Source organism: Erithacus rubecula, assembly GCF_903797595.1.
Source record: "Erithacus rubecula genome assembly, chromosome: 12".
Classification (NCBI taxonomy): Eukaryota; Metazoa; Chordata; class Aves; order Passeriformes; family Muscicapidae; genus Erithacus; species Erithacus rubecula.
Window position 1 is genome coordinate 849,011 of NC_136664.1, and position 22,034 is coordinate 871,044.

Genomic DNA, 22,034 nt, shown 5'->3' on the forward strand with positions numbered 1-22,034 from the left:
AAGCAAAGTGCTTATAATCCGCATTCAATGCCAATCAAACAATTTATTGTCGGAAATTTTAAATTTTTTTGTTCTTTTGAAAAAGATGGGACTGTGCTTAGCCACAAAATATTAAAATAAGTTTCTAACCTATGAAGCAGAGAACTACAGGTCATTTTTAATGCAGACACTCCCTGCTTCAGAGGCAAATCCTGGAATAAAAATATGAGAAAATAAATGAGAAAAAGAGCTGCTGATTATTCCATCATAAATGAGAAATAAAATATAAAATCAACTGAGTTGGTAGGCAAAATGGAACTGGTATCAGTCACTATGAGAGAGCTGTTGATTTTGAAGACTCAAAACAGGAATTAAATATCTGTGTTGGAGACACACTGATCCAGGGACTGGGAATTTCTGTAATTTGACTTGTTCAGTCACTGGGACCAATTTCTCTCAGACTTTATTGGTCCCTTCCACAGAGACAGCTTGGGACAGACCTCTGAAAAATTCCCATTAAACAGGAGATTTCCAACACTGACTGTGACTTCTGCAGAGGCCCCAGAGCTCAATTTGGTTTAGAAATGTGAAAATTATTAAACCAACCCCCTGAAGATTTCTGCAGAACACTGCAATTGTTGCCATTGAAGAATTTTAATGGCCAGATCAATGGGATACCTAAGTGAAACATCCCAGGGGAAGCAGGCCATGCAAACTTATGTATTTATTTCAATCAGCTGTAGCTCACTGAGGAATAACTGAATTTTATAGCCAGATTTTAGCTCCCCTTGGGGAGACCCTGTTTTCTGTATTTCTGCACTGCCACCCACACCTGATAAACCAGAAGCACTGAAATAACCTAACTTAGTAAACAAATTGTCCATTAAATATACATAAGAATACAAGATGTTTGTTCAGCCAGTTACTGCTGTCATACAGGTAATCCCCATTACTGAAAGGAACATGATGCTTTCCTTTTAGCTGCTTGGGATTTTTTAAAAATCCAAAGTATTGTAATAGTCTCTCAAGTCTAAAAGATTTAGAGACTGTTGGACTATTCTATACAGCTTTAGTTATTCCAAAGTAACAGAATCATGTTCAGCCATGATATACACATTTAATTAACAGCAACACTCAGCCAACTTTCCTATACTGGGAATTACTGGGAGTATCAATGACTGATGATGAAGAATTTTTAAATCATTATTGTTTCCTAAAGCTTTCCTGTGCTAAATGAATGTAAAAGCAAACTTACCACCACTTCAGACTGTCAAATTTAGAGGTCATTACAGTTTATCAATAAACTATTCTGCCTTCCCCAGCCTCCCAGTGAACCAGGAGCAGCTGAATGATACCAGTTCCATTTCCCAGCTTGTTCTTTGGCAAATACAGCGGCTGAAATTGGAGAATTCAGTCACTTTGCATTCCAATTTAAAGGCAAATTTCTCCTTTCTATATCATGCATTAATGCAATGCTTCTTTCAAAAACATTTATAGGATTGGCAAGAACTATTAAATCTAGATATTCATTTCAGTGACAATATTTAGGAGCTGATTTGCAGCCACTTTGAGTCGAGACAGCCCGTTGCTATTTGGGATGTTTGTTTTGGTAGAGGATTAGTTTCCATCCATCATTTATACCTCCAAAGAGAAGCACAAGTGTGAAGTGTGCCCTGGAGCACCCGGGTGACCTGCAGGACTGGGGCAGAATGCCAGCAGGGTTTGCCCCAGGACAGGTCAGAAAAGGAGCCCGGGGCAGCACCGGGGTCTGTGGGACAAGGACAAGCATGAAATCCTTCCAAACATGAACAGGCAGCAGGGCTTCGACTGCAGCCTCCTCCTCCACCAGATTAAAACCACATTTATCTCTGCACACCAGTCCTGGGAGTCTAAGAAAACCTTGGGCACTGCAGGCTCAGCTCTGCAGACACTGAGCACGGGCTCAGCTGGAGCTTCAGTGCCTCTCCTGGCCAGGAATGCAAAACCTGCACTGTGCCCTCACTTCCCTAGGAAAAAAATAAATATATCACTGAAACAAAGGCTTTGCAGCACAAAGCTAAAAGATGGTAGTGCTGTTTTAGGGTGCAGCATTGTGGAGCATTATCATTACTGCTCTCCAAAATGATTATTTTTCTGCCTTTCTTTCGCTAGAAGTTAAAAAGCACTTGAGTGTATGAATACATGTATGTGGGCTTTTCTAATTTTCAAAAAGTAAATAAACATTGTCCATTATGAACTGGTTACACTCTCCTCTATTTACCAGAGATGCCCCAGTGTAATGGTAAGATTAAGGCTTTGGAAATAAACCCAAACTGAACAGTAATGGCAAGAAAACCTCTCTTTAGCCTTACATAATAAATTAATGCCATTACCACCCATAAATGGAAAGTAACATAAATATTACAGCAAATGGAATAAACTGGCTGTATTGCAACAGTCAAATACACAGATTTAAAAACTTTGGGGACATAAATTAGATAAATTAGTAATTGCTTCAGTAACATTTTAAGTTATGAAAACACTAAGAAACAGTGAAATCTATTTTTTCTCAGAATATGTAGGCCTTGAGCCAACTCATCTTCCTTTGAACTAATAAATAAACTGGGTCAATCAAATAAGAATTCACCAAGTTACAGCAATGAATAAACAGTGTTCTACATGGCTCCCATTTGGGTCCAACATTTTATTCCAAAGCCAGTGACATTTGCATCTGACACCCAAAAGAGATTTCTTGGATGAATGTGCTGCATTTTGGGAAAATAAATAATTTTTTAATTTGAATTAACCTGTGTTGCTTTACAAGGTGAGAGCATACACACACCTTCCCCAGCTTTGAGCATTCTTTTTATTTTACTTTCTTTAGACACATATTAATGGGAATTGGTACAGGTGGCTCATGATTTGCAGTTTAACAGTGCTTGCAATGACAAATACATATATGTCTTTTGAAGTGAGCAGGTACATTTTGAAATAGAAGACTGAATATATTTCATTTAACACAGTCTCAAAACCAAACTTGCTTTCAGAGCAGTGACACTGAACAGAAGCCAAGTGCTTGTCATGGCAAGTGTGCAGCCTCAGGAATAGAAATGAAATGTGCATCAGCATCACAAGGTGGGGGGTTTTTTTCTCCATTTTTAAATAAAAAATAAGAGAAAAGAATATTCCACATTAGAGCAACTGTGATGACTGTTGAAACTAAACCTCCTGAATCTCTTCACTGCCATCACTGTAACATCCAAGGGAGCTGGAAGAACTGATTCAGATTTTGTTGCCTGTGCTACAAGTTTTTCTCCACCAGAAGAGGCAGAATTGTAGCAATCAGTCCAGCACAAGGACTAAAAGTAAGTGAGCACATAGCAGAGAGTCCCTGTGAGCAAACCAGGTCAGGCTTTTTCTTTTCAGTACCAATAAAAAAAGGAGAATTTATTACCTCCTGCATTAGCAACCAAGGCAATGACATATTTTCTATATCCTAGTCTCCTATGAAGTCAAACGAGGCATTCAGCCTCTGAAAAAAAAAAAAAAAAAGGGTTTGGAAAGGCAGGAGAGAGGAAAAAAAAAAATCACTACTTGGCATTGAGGGAGTCTTTTTAGGTAACACTTCTGTGGAGCCAATCCTGAAATCCTTGTTCACTCTTTTCAAAGTTTTTAAACAGAAACAGTGTCCTGATGACTTTGCTTTTTAATTGCAAAAGCAAGTCATTTCCCAGACTGGAAAGCTTAAGATTATAAAGACAAATAAATAAACTGAAGATATTTTTGGTTTCATAAGTTTACTAGCCACCTGTGTCTGGACAGGCAGGACAAAAAGCCATTAAAATAATAATTTTTTTCTCTTAAGCTCCCCTACATCCCATGGTATCCTCTATGTTTTGTGAAAAAAACTGGTGTCAAAAATGAAAACTCACCCACAAGATGAGGATTACATGGTGCATAAGCTAAATATGTGATGTACAATTTTTATAAATGTGTTAATTTAGCTAACATGTCATGTCCTTGGTAAGATTTTTTTTTTTATGTTAATTGGTTTATTTGAACCCCTGGACACAGAAGAACAATTTCAGGACAGACCCAGAAGGAAACTGTGCAAAATTTCCACCATCAACCTTTGTGTTGTCAAAGGTTTTAAAGGTAAAACCCAGAACTTACAAAGTGGCTGCAAACCTGCTTTCAACACCTCACATGCCAAACTTGGGGTTCTACTTTTCTTCTTCTTGTATTACTGATGTCATGTCAAAAACTTTTCCAAAAAGTTTAGTTTCAAATCAGTATCAATCCACTATTCAGAAATAAACAAAAAAATAAAAAAAATTTTAAAAAAAATTAAAAAAAAAGAAAGAAAGAAAAGAGACTTATGAAGAAGTCTGAAAACAAGACCGACCTATACCCTGGGTGAGATTGGATGGGTTAAGTGTCTCTGGCACTATTTGTCTTCACTATTGACAGACACTGTCACACAACCCACCACTCGATGCCTGTCTCTGAATGGCGAAGCTAGAATGCAAGTTAAGTGTATTAATAGAGAAAAAAACTAGCATCCCAGCAAATATCATAAAGCAATCCAATTCACCAGTTATTAAACACACTCAGATTCAAGATAGGTAGGTTAATTTAATTTACATTAAGCCCAACAGTGTAAATTCCCCTTTACATTCCCATGCTGACCCAAGCAGTGTATTATTAAACTTTGGGTAAATACATCAATCAATGGTTTTGTTATGACTCCCATTATTCAATTAACACTCAAGTTTAGGTGTCTGAGGAGGACTTTTGTTAGTGGCTCACACACACCAATTCCATGGATCTTAGATCCTTCCCACTCAGTGTCCAAGGCTGATTCCAAGCAAGCAGAACTCTGGGACCCATAGCTGCTCTCTCCAAGCCCTGCCTGCCTCCTCTCAGCACCTCCCTGAATCTATGGATCTGGCAAAGAACACATCCATTTAAGATTAAATTAACTATTTTATCTTTTAGATATAGGGGTGGGTATTTCCTAAGAAATCAAGAACTGCTCTTGGGCCTCATGATGCTGCTACAGGAGATGCTCAAGCAGGGGCACAATGGGATTGGTCTTGCCCCTTGATGCTTTGGTTTTCCATTATTTTTTATGGAACAGGGAATTCTCCTATCACAAAGTAGTTCTCAAGTCTTTCTGATCAAATAACAGCAGCCATTTAATGCAAGAAATTGCCATAAGAAAAAAAAAACTCATGGAATGATGAAACAGTTTCTGTTTGATTGAGCAGTTCTAGAAAACTGGGTGTACTGACAGTATGAAATCCACGAAGACTGAAAATAAACTTAATTTAGAAAAAAGATTTGAACTAGATGTGAAAACAATTTAGAAAAAAGATATGAACTAGACATGAACATCAATACAAATATGGAATTCTAAGGAAGCTCATGGAGCAGGAAGGCCCTAAACAGCTCCTTACAACTGGGATATTCCAACTCCATTTGGAGAGAACATACCTCAAATGTTTCCATAAAATGGAAACAGAAAGAACAACCTTAATCTCTGGCATTTCCCAGCAATGATGCCTCACAGAAGACCCTTTGGAATGATGAAGGAACCTCTCCAAGCTAAGCTGAGCCTCATCCCCACCTGGGCTCTACCACAGCTCTGTTGGGACATGAAGTGCCAGCAGAAACCTTGGGGACATGGAACTGCAGCAGGATGGGGAGCCTGGAACTGCCCTGGGCTCTGAGCTCACTGTGTGAGAAACAAACACTCAACATGTGCCTGCAGAGAGCAGGGGCAGACAGAAACCCCCAGAAGAAAAACCTCCTGGAAATGGCAGGAAGGCACTTCCAACTGGGAGGGTGGTGGGAAGAGGAAGGGAAAAGCCTACAAAGAAATGGAAGTTTTTACAGGCATGGGAGAACAACTACAAAGAAGAATCTTTGTTTCTGCTCATTTGTTTACAACGTGCAATAGTAAGCCTGGGGACAGCACTGAGATCCCCTTTGAAATCTCTGGCAATTATTTCTGTATCAACAGGAAAAACTGACTAATGACACCAGGAAGGATGATAACTGAACAAAATATTTTCAGTAAAAATAAAAATGAAGAAGCCTGAGAAGCCATTCAGGGAAAACTAAACCAAAACAAACCCATCTCCATTCTGAGGCTTCATTAGAATCTTCTGTTGGAGAAGGATGAAAAATCCTTATATTGGCAGCAGAAAACACAACCCCTTAGCACCCAGTCTCTACCTCACAGGCAATGCATGTATCTTTAGCTATGTCTCTAAAGTAGTAATTCAGAAGCAAAGCCTTATTTCCATAATTAAAATGACCAAAGATGCTCAAGGCAACATTTCAATTACAACTCCTATCAAAAAAAGCCAATTACACCTGTTTGGACAACTAGATTGTCCATTTAATTGAAAAATAAGGACAGAAAGAAGCATAAAATTGCTCACAAAAAGATGAAAGTTTCATCATTTACCTACTATTTTCCTAGGATGCAATTACAGGCATTTGGGAGAGAGAAGACTTCATGACAGATTTACTGTATCCCAATATGGAGAATGCAAAAGAGATCAGTAAATACAATTCACTAACACAAAACCTGTTCCCCTTCTGCTGGAGCAAGAACACCACTCTGGAGAATTCCACTGGAGACTGAACACTGGAAACTGGACAGCAATACAAAAAATATGGAAATATATATATTTGCCTGTATGGGAAATGGAAAGCAGTTCAAGAGATCATCAACAAGATGAAACATCTCATTCCAAATTCTGCTGCAGGAAGAACAAAGGATGGTGAAAAGGGAAGGGATTTCACTGGGATTCAGAAGACTTGAGCATCTCCTGGCACTACAGATAAAAGATGAAACAGTCATTTAAAGAATATGGTCAAAAATACTCCCCCAAAGACAAGAACCATGTGGTACCTACAATCTGGAATGACACCTCTGAGAAAGGACTTAAATTGGCAGAGTGAATTTTAAGCATTTCAAGGTTCAAGGTGTCTTGATTAACATCAAAAAATCGTTCAGCAGTTTAGAACCAAATGAGAAGAGACTGGAGAAACTGGGGCTCAGGAAGCCCTTGCAGGAGCACTGGGAAAGCTTCAGGCACATTCATTTCATGTAAAATCTCCAGGCAGAGCACACAATGACATTTCTCAGCATGACACCCTCATGCATTTCCAGAGTCTGGAGATGATTCATATTTAATGTGTTTATGGTGCTGCACCAGGCAAAATCCTCCTTTTCCTGTCCCCTGAACAAAGACACTGGAATTCAAGCAGCAAGAACAGAGAACAGTTTCCAGGGGTAAAAACAGATCCTTTCCCTCCCTTCTGTTTTCCAGAAGAACTACAGAATTAGAAGCTTGAGATAGCAGCTCAAAGTCCCAGAGTTCTATGAAATCATACTTGTCTCATATTCAGAGAGTGGGTAACACCTCTTTTGTCTAGATTAATGAATAGGAGACACACATTTATTAACAAATTATTGAAAATCCAATCAGCAACATTCCATTTTCATACTCTTACAACTGTTCTGTAAATCACAAAATAAATTTCCAGATGGAAGAACTAGAAGTCTGTCCCTGTGAGGTCATCACTGCTAAAACCAGCCTATCCTGCTCCTCCAAAAAAACCAGGAGTTAACTGCAGCAGTATTTCCAACATACAATATGATTTATATGGGACAAAATTGCCTTTACTCTGCTTTTCAGGAAGAAGAGAACAAGCTGTGTGAACTACTAGAGGAGTAGTGAAAAGCACTGAACACTTTGGATCAATCCCTGTCATGGATCCTCTCATTATCCAGTGTAATCAGATCTGCAGGGGAATTCTACATGGTGTGGCTAGCTGTTCAAATTAGCCCTTCCTTTTCAAAACAAGAGTAAATGAGATTACCTACAGCCCTGTGCAGACTGAACATTTCCCTCTCATTCCTAGAAAAGGAGGTTTGAAGGCAAGTAAGATGAAACAAAAAAAAAAAAAAAAAAACTAGAAAGGCTTGCACAAAACAAGGGGAAAATTTCAGATACAGAACAAGAGGCTGCTAGTCCTTCCTCCTTACCCTGCTCCTGTACAGTGTCAGCTCCCCAAAAGTTGCCTAAAGTCTGCTATCAAACATTTGACATATGCAAATGATAGTCAATCTCAAACTGTTGAAATGTGAGTGTAAAGTGGATGTTTTGTTTCCTTGTTCAACCTAGTTAGCACAAAGCCCAGGATAATTTTGTGAAGAAACCCCAGCCAGACCTGTCCTTACTACTTGAGGCAGGGTAACAGACTCAAAAGATGCTGCAGAAATCCCACAACAATTTTAAACAGAATTTTTAACATCTCTTGTCCATCCCTTGTCCCAAGTCCCTCTCCAGGTCTCCTGGAGCCCCTTTGGGCACTGGAGGAGCTCTGAGGTCACCCTGGACCCTTTTCTTCTCCCTGCTGAAGAATCCCAGCTCTCAAGTTGGTATCAGCTCAGTCTGTGGTCTCTGACATTGAGAAGTGTTTATAGGTGAATCACCATGTCTCCTTTCAGTGTTAACAAGAAACCTCAACATTAAATTTTCAAGTTTTTCATTCCAGAAACTTGTGCTGCAGTTTAACCCAAACACACCTAATGAATGCATCTCAGGTTTTTTTAAGGATCTGGACTGGCTGTTGGCAGACACCAAATACCTGGAGGCAACAGACTTTTAGTTCTATTCAAGTTTAAGTCTTATCTGTTAGGTACAGAATTAATTAGCAGTTCAGGTCTGTCTGTGGATTTAGAGTGTAACAGGGTTTGTGGGGTTTTTTGTTCAGTTGTTTTTAGGATACATATTTCTACAAGATTTGGTTGCTGCCATCTATGAACCAAACCCATCATTAAGCACTTTGATTTTAGATACAGATGCCCAAATTATTTTTTTTTAATAAGTGATATCAAAACATCAAATCCTTTTAATATAATAAATGCATCAAATTCTTTCAATGACCAAGTTCCACTGTGCACAGTTAAATCCACAGGTTCTCAGGAGAGGTCTGGCAAAACATGAATGGTGAGCAGTGCTGTAAAGTTTCTCTGACAAACCTACAACCACTTCAGGTTCTGATCAGGACTCTGGGACCATGCAAATCTGGGAAATATTCTCACACAAACATTTAATGCATATGAACTCAGAGAGAGAGAAAAAGGAATAATGCAGCTTTCTGAATCCTCACCCCATGGACATTTTTTTCTCAAGCAATAATTTAAGGCCAATTAGGAAAGTGGAACATGACCTTGTAAGAGATTTGGGGATCAAATTAAGAAAAAAAAACAAAAACAAACTATCTTTATCCAGTGAAGGGAGATACATCTATAATGGGTAAAATATTCTTTCCCTGTTGCACAGATGTGTATTAATATACACAAGTTACTGACAAGAATTCCAGATGCAAGCCAGCACTGAGGCTAATCTCCAAAATGCCCTTAGATCCTCACTTTTTATGTTTAATGAAGATCAGTGAGAGTCTTTAAAGTCTAGAACATGGTTGGGAATAAAAGGATGCAGATTAAAAGGTCATGCCTCTCTTCTATAAGTTGTCAATTAGAAAAATAACTACACTAGTTACTTACAGAGTTACAGCTGGTGTACACTATGTCCTCATGTATTTGAGGATTTTTTACCACATCACACTAGAGATGTGTGTGAAAGGAGTTTAAATACTACACCTCCTCAGGCCCTAATGGAAAACATGACCTTTTCTTCCTCCTCACATTTTGGTAAAACCTTCATGGCCCAAACTGTCATCCCCCCTTCCATTTTTATCCTAACTAGAATCTACTGGTTTACAGCCAGTCAGCATTCTGCCTTATCCAAACAGGGATTTATTCCCTTGGAAAACAGAGTGCATTCTAGGAGTTAATTGCCTGTGTGGCATAACAGAATAGAAGAACAGATAATTTATTTCTTATGGAGATGCATATATGAAACACAGCACCATTAACATAAACTTAATGCTTTTGATCGCTCAGCTAAATTGCACCACCTACATTCTCCTAGAATGAACTCTGTTACTTCTCCACAAGCTCTTTTTTACACTCACAACTTTCCCAGCACTGTTCATGTTGGCCAGAACGTTACAAACCTTAAGAAAACAGCAGAATAAAGGAGAGTCCTTACCAGCAGCAACTACAGCTGGAGGCGGCGAGCCGGCCTCGCCACCGCTTGTTTGGCTCATGGATGCTATGGATGTTTCTCTGGAAGGAGGTAACTGCAGCTCCTTTGGGAGAAGGTCATAGACAGATTCTGTGGAACAAAAAGAACTTGATCAAAAAGTCACCCGTGTCCTCCACAAGAAATGAAATCATGTTTTAGCCTAAAAGACATGAACTATAATCCAAGCTTTTCAGAAGCTTTGGAAAAAGTTACAGTAAGTGCTTGCAAATAACAGCATGAAAAAACTTATTTCAGAAAACAAGCAAACATTAAGATGCACATTCTGAAGACCGAAACAAAGGACACAAACTTGTTCAAACAAGGAAATCATTCATGAATTTCTAGAGAGCTGTTCCCATCCAGAACGAAGGGCTGAGGGCAGCACACCACATGAGAATCTGAGACAAACCTGGTGATTCCAACTGTGCAACTGACTTCCTAAGGAAAAAAAGCTTTATTTAGCACCATCATCCTAAAAACATCCTATGGAGTCTTAGAATCACAGACTGGATTTGGCTGGGAAGAGACCTTAAAGCCCACCCAGTGCCACCTCTGCCATGGCAGGGACACCTTCCCCTGTCCCAGATGCTCCAGCCCCAGTGTCCAGCCTGGCCTTGGCACTGCTGGGATCCAGGGGCAGCCACAGCTGCTCTGGGCACCTGTGCCAGGGATTCAGCACCCTGACAGGAATATCCCACCCAGCCCTGCCCTCTGGCAGTGGGAGCCATTCCCTGTGTCCTGTCCCTCCATCCCTTGTCCCCAGTCCCTCTCCAGCCCTTCTGGAGCCCCTTTGGGTGCTGGAATGGGCTCTAAGATGCCCCTGGAGCCTTCTCTTCTCCAGTGAACACCCCCAGCCCTCCCAGCCTGGCTCCAGAGCCAAGGGGTTCCAGCCCTTGGATTGATTCAGTGACCTCCTCATGGCTTGCTCCAACAGCTCCCTGTCTGCATTAACCCCATGGGTTTGAGCTCTCTCTCCTTGTGTGCTACCCAAGACATCTCCTAAGGTTCCCTCCTAAGAGCTTGCTCCATCCTCTTGTGTTTTCAGCTCTCAAGTTAATTCCAGCTTCCTGCACACCTGAAGCCTTAGGTGTGATCCCCAGGTGTTTCAGGACAGAGGTTTGGTATCATATTTTAGACCACATTTCAAGTAACTTGGTCTTTATCAATGAAGCATGAAATTAAAGATTTGCTCTTAATGGTCTTGTGATCTTTGGGAATGTACTTCAATTCTAATGCTGGCTTTTCCTTCCCTCCTTCTTTATCATATTGTTGGAATTATTCACAAAGATTAGAATTGTGGATTACTGCAAAAATCATGTGCTCCCTGAGAAAGAATTATCCTGTGGGAGTCTTGGATGTAAGCATCTCTCTAAAGCAAAAGGCCTGACAGAACCTTCACCACACAGTAGAGTCAAAAATAAACTTCTTAAACAAAAAAACTCCCCAAGAACCAGCCCAAAGAGACAAGCTCCCAATTACCCAATAACTTAGGGGTTGGAAAGGAGCTTCTGTAGTCAACTCTGAATATTAACATTGACAGTAGCAGCAGCTCTGAACATCAGCCTGTGATTTTCTTGTCCTGCTCCAGGTAGTAGTACCAGTGCCAGCTGGAGTAAAGGCTGGTGCACATCTACAAGGGCTTGTACAAACTGCTGCACTCATCTCTGAGGAAAAGCAAACACAGCTGCTCCTTGTAGTACAACAGCAGCAAAAGTGAGAACAAGCACTGCCCTCCAAACCATTCTGTGGATCCATGAACTCAAGGCACAAGTTTATGGTCAAATCCAAGCCTTCTGGAGTACAACAACTCTCCTGGTTGTTGTCACATCAGCTGCAGCTCCACAGTCCAAAACATGGTTAGTGAACTGCACACCAACACTCCCAGATAACCCCAAGTGCCTGGGTACCTGTAAGAACTCTGGCTGCCACAAACCTACTCCACACACACCCCACTTCAAATGAAACTTTGTGTTTTCACCTAAACACAGGCCAGTGTTTATATATGCTGAGCTATAAATAGCATTAAAGCAAAAACTGACAAATTCCAGAAACATGAGAGTTGTTGCATTCTTCCCCAGAGGATACAGCTCCCCCCATGCCCCACACTGTACTCAGTGTGTGCACTCATCAATAGGAGAACATGGAGTTTCCTGCTAGAATTTTACATTGATTCATGCAGAAAATACCCACTAAAGGGAAAGGCTGCTGCAGAAATGCACTATTACATGTGGAGGCAAAAATAGCATTTCAGCATCATTATGGATTTCTGTATAATTAGCAAGAAAAAAATGTGTAGACAGAATTCCTGCTTGGAGCAGCCAGTGCTAAATCAATGAGGAAGTTTAAGCTGTCTGACAGCACTAAGTGTCTTGTAAATTACTGCTGATTTAAATTCCTTTCATGAATTCATTGGTTGATACCAAGTTTCTGGGGTGGTTTTTTTTCCTGGAAGTAGCTCCATTTACACTCAACATTTAAACACATTTTCTCTCTCCCTACAGGAAGCAAGGAACACGTGTTTCAGGATTAGTGTTATTATAAAATACAAATAAGATAACACACAAACAAGATAAGCAAATGCTAGTGATCAGCCAGAAGTCCCACACACTCATTTCCCCACACAAACCCTCACCTGCAGAGAGTTAATCACTTATTAGACATTATCTACAGTAAACTTCCAAATCTCTTATCTTTCCCTAAAATATCTCGCCTAGACAAGCCCAGCTTCATAAATTCTCCTCCCCAAGCCAAGGACACACAGGGACACACAGATTTACAAAAAGTATTTTAAGTGTCAAATTTCTTCAACTGCCCTTTATCCGATTATCCTGCCCTTATAATCTCTCATCTGAGATCAGCTGCTTGGAACTTTGATCTTCCTGCCAGTTCTACTGGTAGTCCAGAAAATTCTATTTCACATGGTTATATGGACCAGAACCACACCAAACATAGGATCAGGATCCATCCAAGAACACAGCACTTGGAATGGGGAAAGAGAGGATTGCATTGTGTACTACTTGAACCTGCACAAAACTTTCTGAATTTGTATACTAGTAAAAAATAATCAAGAAATTTAGCAAGGGCTGGACACATGACCACCAGTCCACACAAAATACATCCTTGGGTCAACATGGGCCTGGATCAGTCCCAGCAGCTGGTGACAGGATCTGTCTTCAAGGGAGAGGGGAGAGGCTTTGGAAAGATTTAGGAAAAATAATGCTGAAAAGATAAAAAAAAACAGTGTGTGGAACTGATGTGGTGATGCTGCAGCAGGAGTCACGACAGGCTGGTGGTTCATGATGGCAAACCCAATTCTACAAGGTCCTTCACCACTTTTACTCTCTTTCCCCCAGAGAACACACACATTGCCCTCTTCTAGGAATGATTTTGGATTTCTACACACAACTAAGCAGGGTGAGTTACAGACCTGGGCCTACAGCAAAGTCCAAGTGCTCAGCTTCTCCTCTGGAATTCCTAGCCCATCCTCATCCTCACAGCACCAAAGGAACTTCAGAAACACAGCACACCTTGTGACCTGCAAAATCACATTCCTGCTCACTCACTATGTGACTCCACTGCATGCTGTGATTCCATTCCAATTTATTCTTAGGAACAGAGCAGCTAAGCCTACAGGAGCAAAGAGAACAGACTCCTGCACTGCCCCTGTGCAGGAATGCTGAGATGAATCTTGATGAATGTCCCCGAGATTCTGTGAGGAGTCACTGCAGCTTGGACATGACCCACACAAAGCCCTGCTTTTCCCCAAGAGGAGGAATTCCCAGCATGGAGAGTACTCTCTCTCCTCATGGAAAACATCTGCTGTAAAGCAGCAAACCAAGGACAGAGCAGCCACTATTCTGTCACAGGCAGCACCTTCTTCTTCTGGGACAGGAATCCTCCATGACTTTCTGGCTGCACTTACACAGACATTTCAGCTGCACAGATTAAAAACTGTGATTTCTAGAAATATAGTGCTGTTATCTCACGCCCTGCTAGTACTAGTTCAGGGTGTTAGAGAATCTTACTGTCCTCAAACTTTTGAGACACAAATTTAATTGAGATCCTTATGGCTGGTTGATCAAACTGTAACTCAGCACTTGGTGATGCTGGGAGCACAGAGACAAGGAAAAGAGCAGAGAATACCCAATTCCAATGTTTAAAACAACAGCAGTTCATCCACTTCAGACACCTTCACTTTGTAGGGACCTCCAAACACTTTAAACATCACGGAATTTTCTTTACACACAGAAAAGATACCCCTAAGCTGTGCTATTCCATACTAAAAGCCAATTCCCAAACCTGACAGAGAGGTTTGCTGTGGCCTGCAGGCAAATGAGGCCATACCTAATGCAAAGAGCCCTGGCTGCAGCTCCAACTCCAGCACCACTTCTCCAGGCAATCCCAAGCCCAGCCTGGAGGAGCTGGTTGGAACCCAGCCCCAGCTCTCCCCCAGTGCCTGTTCCACCACTGAGACCTGCTTCTGGCACTTCATCCCTTCACCCCTGGATAACAGGTGATGACAGGTTTCCTGCTCCACAGAAATCATGTGGAGAGGATGAGAACCACCCAAATTATCAGCATTAGCAGCAGAGATGGGGCATTTCCCACCTGCTGCTGACATTTTTTGCCCTTAAGGAAAGGTACATCCTGGAAATCCCTTACCACTTCCATGACCTCATGAACAGCAGCCAAGCTAATCCTTGTCTTTTAATAAGCTCCCTGCACTGAATGGCTGCCCATTTGATCCCCACTGCTACTCGTCTCCTCAGCATGGTTTAATACCCACACAGATTTGGCTGCTTCTTCCAAAGCCATTTCCTTGCTGCAGCACATGACAGTCACACCAGAGATTAGACAAAACCTTGGTGTCCTCCTCTAATCAGCTGGTGGCATCGGAGCAGAAATCTCCTCTAATGATGTTCACTAAGCTGATCAAAAAAACAAGCAAGCAAACAGGCCAAGAGAGTTGTTTATATGGAACTGAGATTAAAAAACAATTAGAAATCATGAAGCAGCAAGTAGCCTCAGCTACACGGGGGAAGTCAGTGAGGTGAAGTGAGCACACGTGCTCAGTGAATTAAAGAAAGTATAAAGGAAAAGTAACAGTGTCCATATTCCACCTCACCCTCCCTAGGGATGCAGATTCAGTTTCAGAGCACCTGCACACATGTAAAGGCCCTATGATGCTAATCTAAGACACAGTTTTGGGCTAAACCTGTATTACCAAGGCTCCAAATGTCAGATTGTCGCTCCTCACTCCAAAGGCCACTGCATTTTAATAAAACAATACATGTGACTTCATATATTTCAGAAACTTTTGTGGGTTAGGGACATTAAAACCAGAATCTACTCTAGACCTAAAAAATCCAGGCCTGTGCCAGAAGACCTTGTGGTTGGTTTATCTGTTTATCCTGAAGTTCAGCTCTACTCAGAATTTCAGTGTCCATGATAACCACCACAGCTTATTGGAGGCCACTGATTCCACCACAATATCTTAGTTCACAGAGAGTTCCTAGAGAATAAGGAAGGAATGGGGGAGCTCTAAATAGTCAAAACCTAATCAAAGCTTCACTTTGTTAAAAGACATTCATATCACATGGCCCTCAGGGATTTTTCTGTACACAAAGGCTTGGGTGTGGGAAGACTTTGAAGCAGACTATTTTGCCCATCAGGAAGAGCCTGTAAGAGCCAGCTGAGGAACCCTCCAGCTCTTCACCCCAAGATAAACAGGTTTTCCTGCAGACCCCAGGAACAGCATTAAGTGAGTTTAGTTATTACAACACAGAGAATTCAGAGCATCACAGAATCCTGGAGAGCTTTGGGTGGGAAGAGATCTGAATGCACATTTTATTAAACCCCCTGCCATGGGCAGGGACACTTTCTGCTATCCCAGGTGGCTCCAAGCCCCTTCCAAGCTGGGACACTTCCAGGGATGGGGCAGCCACAGCTGTTCTGGGCACTCTGTGCCAGGGCCTCTCCACCCTCACAGGGAAGAATTTCTCCCCAATATGCCAAGAGAATTCTTAACAGAATTAAGGATACACTTCAGAAAACTTAGGCCACCCCACTAGAGAGAGTTCACATCTCACAGCAGGGCTGCTCTCCCTTCCTCAAGGCTAAACCAGAAGTAACCTCAGGACCCAGTGAGTAACTCCTGCAGTGAGAATACAACAGTATTTTAGTTTTAGAGGGAGCAGACAAACTGTTCCTCCAGCTGCCCTGAGACAGCACAGCCATTCCTGACAGGGAATGACAGGGAATCTGTCCCCAGCCCACGGAATGTTTTAGGCATTGAGATGGCAATGCTGATAACAGGGCTGGCACAGGCACTGGCACAGGGACTGCATGGATGGAAGCCAAAGAAGGATAACAAGGATTCAGTAAGAAGCTCAACAGAGGAAGCTCTGAGAGTCTGAGAAAGGAAACTAGGAGAGAGGCAAAGCTCAGTGCATAAACCAGAACAGAAACAGACTTGAGACTGGCACAGTCCAGACAGATCAGTGATCACTAAAGCACTTCCTACTTCAGTGCTGAGGGTTTGTTGTTGTTGAGGTTTGGGCTTTTTCCTTTTTATTCGTTGGTTGGCTTTTCTGAGTACTCCTTAGGAGATCCAAACTCTCACTTGCAGAAGTGAGAATAACCCACAACAACTGCAGCCCATGGCAGTTCTCCTTAAGGGACAGCAGAGATTTTCATATTATAAAGTTACAAGAAAAATATATTTGGAAGATGGAAAGAATACACAAAAAATTAGTAAATCAACTTTGGTTCTCTATTTCTCAAAAGAGGATTTAGGACACATTACAGACTATCCTACTCCTGCCTTTTCTAACATCATTGCAACTTCACTGATTTAACATCACAAGGCAGAGAAAACAAGACAAACACTCCTGAAAACAGGTTTAGGTTTCACACAGAGGAAAGGTAAGGAAGGACTCTGCTTGAGCATACACAGAATAGATAAAATACAACAATTGTTCAAAGAATCACAGAACCACTAAGGTTGGGAAAGACCTTTAAGAACACTGAGACTAACTGTTAACACAGCACTACCAAGTCCTACTAAACCACAAGGATACAGATTTTGATGGGATATTGAGAAAAAATCCTTCCCTGTGAGGGTGGGCAGGTCCTGGGTGTCCAGAGCAGCTGTGGCTGCCCCTGGATCCCTGGAAGTGTCCAAAGCCAGGCTGGACAGGGCTTGGAGCAGCCTGGAATAGCAGAAGATGTCCCTGCCCCCTGCAGGGGATGGGACTGGATGGGCTTTGAGGTCCCTTCCCACCAAAATTATCCTAGGATTCTGTGACACTTGTGACATTCTGTGACATAACTACATGAGAGAGCAAGAAGCAGCCCACAAGCAGTGAGGCCAAGCAGGAGGACAACAGACACTACAGAACAGTCTTGATGTAGACACCCTAAAACATTTTACAGTTACTGATCTAATCACTCCTATTTTTGCAAGATTTGAAGCTGAGCTGTAGTAAGATCATAACCCACAAGGCTCCCAGTCCTGCCTTACCCCAATGCCAAATCCACCAGGTTACACTCACTAAAACATTGCTTTTATTTCATACCTTTCAGTATGTCTCAATACAATTGAACAAAAAAAGAAAAGAAAAGTTCCCCAGTGCTGTGAGGTCTGTCAGAAGAGACTGGCCATGCTGTCCTGACTGCAGAGCCCTGTTCCCTCTCCTGCCACACACCCCGAGTGTATCTGTGCTGCTGGAGCAGGGCAAGACTGGAAGCAGCTCTTCCCGCCAGCACTCCTGTTATTGTCAGCCCTGGCAGGGCTAGATGGCTGCTACAGCAACAGTGGCAGATTTTCAAAGAAACTGCAGTGTATACAAGGATGTTTTACACAGCCAAACAGAAAATCTTCCTTCCAGTTCCCCCTGGCTTCAGACAAAAGCAGCAAACCCTAAACCAACAGGCTTCACGCGGCTGCTGGGGGCTGCCTGTGCTAGAAAACCTCAGGATGGGAAAGCTGCTGGTGGTGCAGCTCCACTCTGAACAATCTCCACAGGACCCGTGCTCATGATGGAGCACTGGGCACCAAAATTCAAATATTGCCTGCAAATGCTGCCTGAAATGCACATTATAGTGTGTTAGTGAAGGAGAGACAGGCGCTTTCTGAAAGGCTGTTGTTTTAGAGAAAGATGATCAGTAATGTATTATTAAAAATTCAAGTTATAGACATTTGATCACAACTCTAATGTCACAGAATCCCAGACTGCTTTGGTGGGAAGTGACCTTAAAGCCCATTTCATTCCAACCTCCTGCCATGGACATCATCCACTAGACCAGGCTGTTCCAAGTCCCATCCAACCCAGCCTTGGACATTTCCACAATATCATTATTTCTTGTACTTGAAAATTAAAATTTAAGCTAAAAGTTGTTTCTTGTATTTTTTTTAAACTACAAGTATTACTACCAAAAATAGCAGTATGAAATAGGTAATTTTGCAAGCAATTCATAACTATCTCTTGCACTATATGCCACCAACCTTCAGAAAAGTTGCTAATCTCAATATTCAGGATCCTGCACAGTAGGGTAGAGTTGAGAAATTAATCCTTTTAAAGTTGAATTTCAACAACTGACAAAGGCATGTGTTAGCTGAATTCTATTTATGGCATTCATCCAAATATCAAATAAAGCTCTCCTGGCGGTGTTTCAGTCATCCCCATTCACAGCTCAAAGAGGACTTTTATAAATGTAGACAGGCAGTATAAATCCTGGATCTTGTTTGCATCCAATTTTACACATCTCAGAAGGAGAGAACAACATTATTTAGGAATTGTCACGTCAAGGAACGGACCAGTAATGACTTAGTGAGACATCTGTGCTCCAGACAAAAACCAGAGAACACAGAAATACTCCTAAATACCACTGTGGACAAGGCAGAGCAGCAGGGAGGCTGACAGGGCAGTACATGCATGAACACAGTCATGGAATCACAGAATCCCAGACTGGCTGAACCTGGAAGGACCTTGAAGCTCACCTCAACCCACCTTCCATGGGCAGGGACACCTTCCCCTAGACCAGGCTGCTCCAGCCTGGCCTTGAAATGTTTGAAGAAACCCAAATACCAAGCGATCAAAGAACATCAGTAATAGCTATTTATCAACCCTTTTAAAACACCTGTGTTGTTTCAAAAATCAAAGTTCACCAGAAACAGAGGTAATCAGGCAGTTCCTTAGCTACCACGCACCACCCAAATTCAGGGACACATAGAATCCACCTGACCAACAGTTTACAATTGTCTCACAACACTTCTCACCCTGTACAGGTTTGCACCTTTTTTATGACAGAGTTATTGCTGTCATCTCTCACATTTGCTGTAAGAAACACAATAGCAGCAATGAAAGATACAACATTCTTTCTTTTGAGGCTGTACCATGGTATGTAAGGTGAAGAATGAAAGGCATTCTGACAGACTTCCACCTCTTGGGTTCAGTATTTCATTATAATCATGGAGGTGCTCCTGAGACCTGACCTGTCCTAGTAACTCTCAACATGACATTTAGCATTTCCAGCCCAAAAGCACCTCCACACCTCCCTGCCTTTACTCCCATTAAAAGCTATGTTCTTTCATCATCACCAAAGCTGAGAAATGTTTGTTTCCAACCATCACTTTGCTTTCTCCTGCTAACTCAACTGTTTGATGATAAGCTCTGTTCTTCAAACCACAGGTGATGTTCAATACAGAGCAATCCTGGCACAGTTACACAGAGCTCTGACACCTCCAGTGCTTCCAAGGGACTGACTGATCAGGGGCACAAGGACCATGCTCAGGTAAACCTGTGACAACTACTGCACCTGGAAGGGATTCCTCAGGGAAATAAAGATGGAGAAGGCTCAGGGGGATCTTATCCATGTGTGGAAGTTCCTGATGGGAGGCAATGAGAGGCTCCTCTCAGCCTACCCCATGACAGGACAAGAGGCAATGGGCACCAATTAAAACACATTAAATTCCATCTGAATTATCTTATCCATGAAGACAGCCAAGCACTGGCCCATGTTGCAGAGTATCCAGGACAGTCAGACCCTGCTGGGCATGGTCCAGCAATGATTCCACCAACTCCAGAGGTCCCTGCCAGCCCCAAAAGGCTGAGACTGAAAGCTGGCACTGCTTCCAAAAGACTCACCCAGATCCTCTCCCACCACCAGAACATCTGACTGCTTTCAGAACTTTAACCTAAATCAGATTCCTGGGCTCTGCAGCATTTACTTGTGAGATAAAACCAAGACTATTAGAAACTGTAATTATAAATTCCTCAGTAAATCTGCTTTAATAGGGATACACATTCCAAAGAAAGCTGCCTTTTCTCCTCCCTAAGAAACAAAACATACTCAAATATTAACAGACCTCCTCATTCCTAAACTCAAAACAGAGAAAACTTTAAATGAAGTGCAAGTATTTCTTCACCAGACTGTGGGATCTCTTGCTGAGTCTAAAAACAGATCGAGACAAAAAAGAACTGAGTTAAAGTCTAGATACTCCTATCCTGCCCCACACAGGCAGGATTTACACATCCCCACACTACAGGATCCTACTGCAAAGGCAGAGAACTCTCAGTTAACAGAAGCTCTGAACTCTGCAGCTGATTATTCCCCAATCACCCCACAGTGCTCCTATCCAAACTCACTGACTCTTCTGCTGAGTGAATCCATACACACAGAAACATCAGGTCCCCACACAAGGAGGGACTGAAACAACTGCATGTAGTGTCAGTTTTTGTGAATGGGAATGGAAACTCCAATGTTTGGAAACCTTTTAGGACTGTCTTTAAATCTTTCTTCCATATCTTCACCCTGTCTGAGCACTGACAGGAACCACTGTCCATCTTCTCTCTGTCTGCCAAACCTCCTGCCCTTCATCACAACTCAACCTGCTTTTAGGATCAAAACCTCATGTTTCTTCAGCACATCCCATCAGTTTCAAAAGCTTTGTAAGGTGACCCCAAATTCTATCCAGTTATTTACAAAGCAACCATAAAACCTTTCCAGATGCTGAAGGGACAAGTGATGGAAGGGAATGGAGGATGATTACTAAGTGTATTTATGTAAACAGTGACAACATTCCTCAGTCTGGTTAAGTGACATTCACCTCACAGATGCCTCAGAGCTACACAATACAGTGAAGTTGGACATTTACATTTTAAACACTGCAGAAGCACTGCTTGCTTTGCAAACAGCAGTTACTGGAGATTTTACTGCCCGTCCATTAGCACTTGCTATTACTACACAGCTCAAAGTTGGATCTGAGAGTTTGTTCAAAGCTGGATCTGAGAGTTTGTTTCAGTCAGTTCCTAAAATAATTAATGATAAACTGGCCTGACTGTTCAGCCTCATCAGTTTACTCTCCACATACTCACTGAGATATAACACACGTGACAACTGCAGAGACATGACCACACACCTTACTTCACCTGCACTTTGGCCACTCACCAACTCCTGCTGGCATTCACCAGCACTTCTACACTTCAAAATTAATTCAGGCCATTGCCTTTTTGTATAAAATGAAGTAGTATTTCTCTTTCATTTTCACTATTCCTGGAGGTGTTCAAGGAATGACTGGACATGGCACTCAGTGCTCTGGTCTGCTCAGCAAGGTGGGGATCACTCAAAGGTTGGACTCAACCTTAGAGATCCTTTCCAAGCTAAATGATTCTGTGAAATACATTTCAAATAAAACTACATAACCTGTGTACCAGTGCAAAAGTCAGATCAAGGCTCCAGGATGCCAATAATTTTTAGTTACAGATAGCAAAAGGTACTGTGCTGCTGAAAATCGATAAATATAGATCAGATGCTTCAGAAAAAATGAACAATCTTAGCCTACAACCTCAGAAATGTATGATGAGAAAATTCTTCTTGACAACACTAATCTGCAGTACA

At 41.8% G+C, this 22,034-nt stretch overlaps 1 protein-coding gene across 1 annotated transcript in view; it reads right to left on the bottom strand.

Annotated features, from left to right (window-relative positions):
• NFAT5 (nuclear factor of activated T cells 5) overlaps positions 1-22,034 on the bottom strand; it is a 52,183-nt gene that overhangs the window by 24,766 nt on the left and 5,383 nt on the right. Inside the window, 1 exon segment of the mRNA XM_079315821.1 lies at positions 10,098-10,223. Within this exon segment, the coding sequence (XP_079171947.1) occupies positions 10,098-10,223 (126 nt within the window).